Genomic DNA, 6,486 nt, shown 5'->3' on the forward strand with positions numbered 1-6,486 from the left:
ATATATTAACCTCTGTCGGAATAAGTTTTGGTTCCAGCCGTATAAGGTTCAGTAATTGTACGAAATAATTTTATTGTATCGCTAATATGACCAACTCGATTTGACAACGTTCTTGCGCTTTTACTTTGAATGTCCCTGACAGGAAGTAGCTATGGTTGCTATGAGACTTCAGCGAAGACTTTCGTTTTCCTTTCCCCGGTTTAGATGCGGAGCTGGTATCGGCAGATGGGAGGAAAATGGCTGGTTTAGAGGCGCTGTACACCTGTGTCGCAGATAGAATCGAGTGTCCGCAGGACGCCGTCGTGTGCTTCGTTCACTGGGAAATGATAAAGAATGGCTACCGGTGCATCGGATCTGGAGACGAGGTGAAGGAACAGGAAATGGTTTTAATTTGATCAACCGTTGACCTGCTGAGGTTCGACTAGCGCCGAGCTGTCAATGTTTGGGCAGTTGAACATGATTAAAGGTCTCCAACTTCATTAATAAAGAAATACATTGATTAGTTTTTGTTGCCGAATTTAAGAGAAGTCTGGAAGCAGTAAAAATGCAATAAGTGATTTATTTTTAAGATGAGACGGATTTGTGACATTCAGGGAGAAATTAAACGGTATGTTATTTTAATGGAGTTATGTACAAGCTTAGCTAAAGTCTTCAGATTAACTGTTTGATGCACATTGTTATCCGGGTGCTGTTAATAATTTCAGTACAAAATGATAGACGTGTGTTAGCTTAGCATAAATCAGTCTGTTTTATTCAGACGTCCAGGGGAAAAGATGTGAAAAACGTCGCGTCATCTCTGGGAGGCTGTCGCCCTGCGTGAGGACAGACTCTCTAACATGGAGGCTGTTTTGACCGAGTCTCTTTTTCTCCGTTGTATTTTAGCCTAGCAGCCGTGATAAGAAGTCAGAGCTGCTTCCTGCTGACTGGAGCAGCAACAAGGAGCTGTACAGCCTGCGCTATAAGTCCGGCGACACGGACACCGTGATGGTGCTGAAGGCCATCGCCGTGGACTCCACGCTCATCTTCAACCTGATGGTAACTCAGGAAACAGGACGGGCTTCTTCTCTCTGCTGCTGAAATGAAAGCAGCTGATGATCACACAGGGAGGCTGCGCTGGTTTCTGCTTCAGGGTTTAAATCAAGTTTAGCTCAAATGCAAGAACAAATGATTCATGTTACCACTGTAATTATTTACAATAGCCAGTTCCCTTTGTAGTTGATCGTCTTTTAAACCCTGACTTTGGTCAAACATTTTGAGCATAAGGCTTGAACTTTGACCCCCAAATCCCAAAGGAGTTGAAAAGGAGGCTTCATGGAGCGTTGGTCCAGCGCTCCGGCCGGCCGGCCAGCCGGCCAGGCAGAGACTGAAGGAGCAGCAGCAGCAGATGAGGTGGATTAGCAGAGCTGATGATGTCATCAGGATGTCCATCCATTTTCTTACACCATCAGGAGGGCCTTTTGAGAGGCGGGGTCACCTGGACAGGTCACCAGTCTGTCGCAGGGCAACACAGAGACAGACAGGACACACACACACACACACACACACACACACACACACACACACACACACACCTAAGGAGGATTTATCCAGGCCAATTAACCTAACTGTCATGTTTCTGGACTGTGGGTCGGGAATCGAACCAGGACCTTCATTGCTGCCCACTGCGCCACCGTGCAGCTGATCAGGATGTTTTACTGCACATATCGACTGTTTTGAGCCTAAACATCGGAGGTGTCAGGCAGAACGTGTGGTTAAAAGCTGCTGTTGTTTTGCAGAACTCCGGCACTAAGCAGGTTTCAGACCTGATGGTGAACGTGGCCGACCACACCAACGCTGACCAGCTGCACACGTTTGACAGGTTGGTTCCTCCGTTTGTCTCACCTGAGAACAGAAAACTTCCTGCATACACACTTAGTTGTTTGAATCGTAACGATGTAAAACCAGACAGCTGGTCGGTGACGGAGCCTCTCTGTGCTGCAGCGTGTTCAGAGACGCAGACGGTTTGTCTGAGAAGGTGAAGGCTCAGCTGCTGCCGCGCCCAGAGAAAGCGCCGGAGCGCAGCAGACGGGAGCAGGGCGAGTCGTCTCAGAGGAGGAGGGAGGAAGACGGCGACCCCCTGCGGCTGCCCTGCAGACACCCCCGCCACGGGCCGCAGCCTCACTGGTCAGTAAGCACCGGCGTCCAGGAAACCGCCTCGCTCTAATAAACTGTCTTCACTAATTGGTTCTATGTGTTTAATTACAGACGAGCAGAATATTATCTAACACCCATCAAATATTTAATAAACCAATGTTTCCATTTCTCCTGTGACATTATTTTCTGTTAAATGTGGTTTTAGTTTCAGAATATGAAGATTATTCCTCTGATTAATAACTCAAAACACATCAGAGCAATAAATTCATCCTGAGCTGCTGAAGTAGATCAAAAACGTCAGAATGAAAACTTCACAAAGAATCACTAACAAAACCACTAAAATATCATTTTATTCTTCTGTCAGCAGGTTCAAACTGTCATTTTTAGTTATAAACACTTTAATGTCTTATTTGATGAAAATGTATAGAAGCTAAAAACTAAATATTTTTATTTAAAAGTCTGAACAAAATTCCTTAAAGTGTAAATTATAAAAATAAGTTAGATTTCATGTGAACAGGTTAAATTTACCTGGACTGAAGGTGAAGTGATAAATTCCCAGACTGGGTCCTGGAGGCCCGGCGTGTTTTATTCCCCTGGTGCCAGAACCACCTGGTCAGCAGGTCCGGTTCTCCTCAGGACCCTGATGATCCGTCACTGGATCCAAACCCACGTTGGGCAAAACGGCACTAGAGGAACTTTACAACTAAAAATAATTTAAATCTGATTATTTATCCAAGTTATCAATCATTAAACTCAAATAATTATTCAAATGAGTTTAAATGAGGAAACCGAACATCGATGCTCTCATCCTGACCAGCAGGGGGCGACAGCAGGAAATCTTATTGATTCCTTCCTACTGAGCATGCTCGTGGTGACAGTGGAGAGGAAAACTCTCCTTTAACAGGAAGAACCCAGCAGCAGAACCAGAACCGCTTTTTAAACGCAGCGGTCAGATGGTGATCAGTAGAACTCGTGTCTGAAGTTAAGACCTGAAAACGTCTTTAACTAATTACAGACTGGAAGTTGGCCTGAAGTTCGTTAATCACAGATTTAACATTTTGTCAGAAATATTTCATGTTTTTTAGACTTTTCTGTCAGGGGAAAGTTCTTCATCCGTTCCGTGACTGGAGGAGGTTGAGGCTCCCGCTAACAGACCCAGCTGTTAGCTGTTAGCTCTTAGCTAGCTGCGTTTTCTGTGCTTCTCAGGTGTAAATTTGTGGCCGTTTGGCTGGACGACGTTTCATCTGCAGTGAGAAACTCAAAGCTGCTGCCAGGAGCCACAAACAGAAGCACAGCTGCGTCACTTCTACACTTAGTGGCATTAAAACGCCTTAAATGTGACTTCCTGAAAGTAGCAGAAACTCTGGAGGTTCGACAATCAGCAGCCAGTCAGACAGAAGCAGCAAAACCCAGAAGGCCTGAAACGTCTGTTCACCAGATCTGCTTCACCAACGACGGTGATTCATGTTTCTACTTCAGAAATCGGATCTATTGGGTTCATTCCTGGTTCCGAGTCTGAAGGTTCAGTCTGTTGGTTGATTCATGTAGAAGACGGTCGCAGCAGAGCGCCAGAATTATTTTCTTTAAAGATGAAGGACAAGGTTCTTTTCTGGAAGAGGAAATCAAACCAGAGGACGGATCAATTCCCTCCTCCGTCCTTTTAACCCGATCAGATGAGACGGCGGCCTTCATCGCCTCAGTGGCTCCTAGGGGACAGAGAGGACAATGAAGACAGAGAGGACGATGAAGACAGAGAGGACGATGAAGACAGAGGAAGATGAAGACGGAGAGGACAGAGAGGACGATGAAGACAGAGAGGACGATGAAGACAGAGAAGACAGAGGACGATAAAGACGGAGAGGACAGAGAAGACAATGAGGACAGAGAGGACGATGAAGACGGAGAAGACAGAGGACGATAAAGACGNGAGAAGACAGAGGACGATAAAGACGGAGAGGACAGAGAAGACAATGAGGACAGAGAGGACGATGAAGACGGAGAAGACAGAGGACGATAAAGACGGAGAGGACGATGAAGACAGAGAGGACGATGAAGACAGAGAGGATGATGAAGATGGTGAAGACGGAGAGGACGATGAAGACGGATGGACAGAGAGGACGTAGCAGAGACGGATGGACTGAACGGAGAGAATTCGAGACATGAAATCCATCTGGAAACGGAAAACGCGGCGATGAGGAGAAGATCGGATCGTCAGACAAAAATGTTACAAATATTTTATTGCTTTTTGAAACATTTCGGTTTTAAATCGGTTAGAAAAAGTTTCAGATTAAAAACATCCGAGTCCAGAATCCGTTTAAATTCACTTTATGGCATGAAAAGGTAACGCATCACTTCCTGTTGCGTTTAAAGGGATCAGAAAGTTTCCCTGTCAATGTCTGATCATTTTCATTTCATCAATAAGAAAACAAAATGTCTGCCGCTTTGTTTCAGGCCCGACCCGCTGAATCCTCCATTCGCAGCCGGAGGAGCAGATCTGGATCCGTTTGGGTGAGTTCACATTCAATCTGGTTTAAACTTGAATCTGGTTTACACAGAAAATGAATCTGGTTGTTCTGCGTGGTTCAAGCTGTGGATCGGGGGCCATTTGAAGGCCCTGGACTGAATGAAGCCGATTGAGACGTTTTGTGTTTTTCTAAGTTTAGAACAAAATTATTAGAGAGTTTATATTTTATTTCTTTTATTAGTTTTTGTTGTATTGAAATGAAACTTCCTCTGGTTTCACCCTGATGGTTCAGTGGATAAAGGAAGATGATCTACATCTATATCTATAGTATCTACATCTATATCAAATCTATATCTACATAGTACATAGTATCTATATCTGTATATCTATATTCCAGGTCGGCCGGTGGGGGGGGGATGATCGTGGACCCCCTGAGGTCCGGGTTTCCTCGCTCCGGCTTCGATCCGTCCAGTGGGATCCCAGACATCCTGCCTCCTGGAGCCGTTCCCCCAGGGGCCCGCTTTGACCCGTTTGGACCCATTGGACGCCACAGACCGGGGTGAGACACACACACCGATTGGATAGTATTGATCAACATAACGAACTGATCCAGAACCGGTTGGTCTACGGTCTAATCAAAACCTGTGGCCTCATGTCTAAAGCGGCGCCATATTTCACACACAAACCGGTAAAATAAAATGCGAGGCGCCGACTGCTGGGTATTTCTACTAATGAATGTGTTCATGGAGGCGACAGGCGGAGCAGCAGCCGCTCTGTTGGGAGCAGTGGAGGTTTAAAGCCGAGCACAGCCACGCGCTCGGCTTTAAACATCCACATCTTTTTGTGCACCGCATCAAATTATTGAGAGACGATCAGTCTGATCATTTCTGCCTGAGCAGCTGGTTTAATGCAGCCGTCACTTTAAATGAGCAGCTTCTGGCCGTGACGATGTTTCCGTTTCCTGTTTCCAGGCCCGACCCCGACCACATGCCGCCGCCCGGATACGATGACATGTTCATGTAGCGCTCTGCGCCGTTTCCTGCTTCCAGTATTCCTGCTCACACCGCAGAACCGGGTCCAGTTCTGGTTCCGGTCCGGAACCACTACGGATCGTCCAATGACGGGAGGGATTCTCTGAAAATGACAAATAAAATATTCACTCAGACTCCTTTAGAAATTTTTATGAATTGTTTTATTCTGTGCAGATTCAGATTGATCCTGACCTTTGACCCTGATCTGACCCTGACCTTTCTGCTCGTTATGATAAACGTACATGTCTATCATTTCTTTCCTCTGAGTGAATTAAAGCGACGCCTCAGAGAGAAAACTCGTCACCTTCCAGGTTTGGATTATGTTGATTTACAGAAACGTTTGGGAATAATTTCCATTTCTTCATAAAATCAGATCTTCAGTTTTTTTGGGTTGTTGATTTTGAATCATGGCTGATTGATAATTTCTGCCAAACATTCTAATAAAAAACTGCAAAGTTGTTACTGTTTTAGTTCTGCTTTTGTATCAAACTGCAACATTTTCATGGAAAACATTTTAATTCAGTGGAGAAAATGAACCTGGCCGGTTCCCCCGGCAGCCCGCAGCATCATGGATCCTCCACCGTATTGACAGTGGAACTAGAAGTTTTTAAAAATCACTTCATGAATTGTTTTACCTAAATCAAGCTGCTATATGAAAGGTTTCCTGGAAGTTAATTAGATATTTGCTCTATAAACCAGTGAAGACTGTTTTGGCCGTGAGACTTTCAGGCTGAAATCACCCTGCAGACTACCAACATGGCTGCCGTAATCACCATACAGACTACCAACATGGCTGCCGTAAGCACCATACAGACTACCAACATGGCTGCCGTAATCACCATACAGACTACCAACATG

The 6,486-nt window shown here is 45.3% G+C and overlaps 1 protein-coding gene across 2 annotated transcripts; it reads left to right on the forward strand.

Moving 5' to 3' along the window:
• Nucleotides 1-153: 153 nt before the first annotated feature.
• psmf1 (proteasome inhibitor subunit 1) lies at nucleotides 154-6,087 on the forward strand. Of its 2 annotated transcripts, none has more exons than XM_008402493.2 (7): nucleotides 154-365; nucleotides 883-1,035; nucleotides 1,776-1,858; nucleotides 1,945-2,163; nucleotides 4,585-4,641; nucleotides 4,995-5,156; nucleotides 5,569-6,087. In XM_008402493.2, the coding sequence occupies exons 1-7, from the start codon at nucleotides 237-239 to the stop codon at nucleotides 5,618-5,620; spliced, it is 855 nt and encodes a 284-aa protein (XP_008400715.1). In that variant the 5' UTR covers nucleotides 154-236; the 3' UTR covers nucleotides 5,621-6,087. The 2 variants fall into 2 exon arrangements, with proteins under 2 accessions (XP_008400715.1, XP_008400716.1); XM_008402494.2 differs by having other exon boundaries at nucleotides 157-365; nucleotides 1,981-2,163.
• The last annotated feature ends 399 nt before the right edge of the window (nucleotides 6,088-6,486 follow it).

This window comes from Poecilia reticulata, unplaced genomic scaffold, assembly GCF_000633615.1.
Source record: "Poecilia reticulata strain Guanapo unplaced genomic scaffold, Guppy_female_1.0+MT scaffold_233, whole genome shotgun sequence".
NCBI lineage: Eukaryota > Metazoa > Chordata > Actinopteri > Cyprinodontiformes > Poeciliidae > Poecilia > Poecilia reticulata.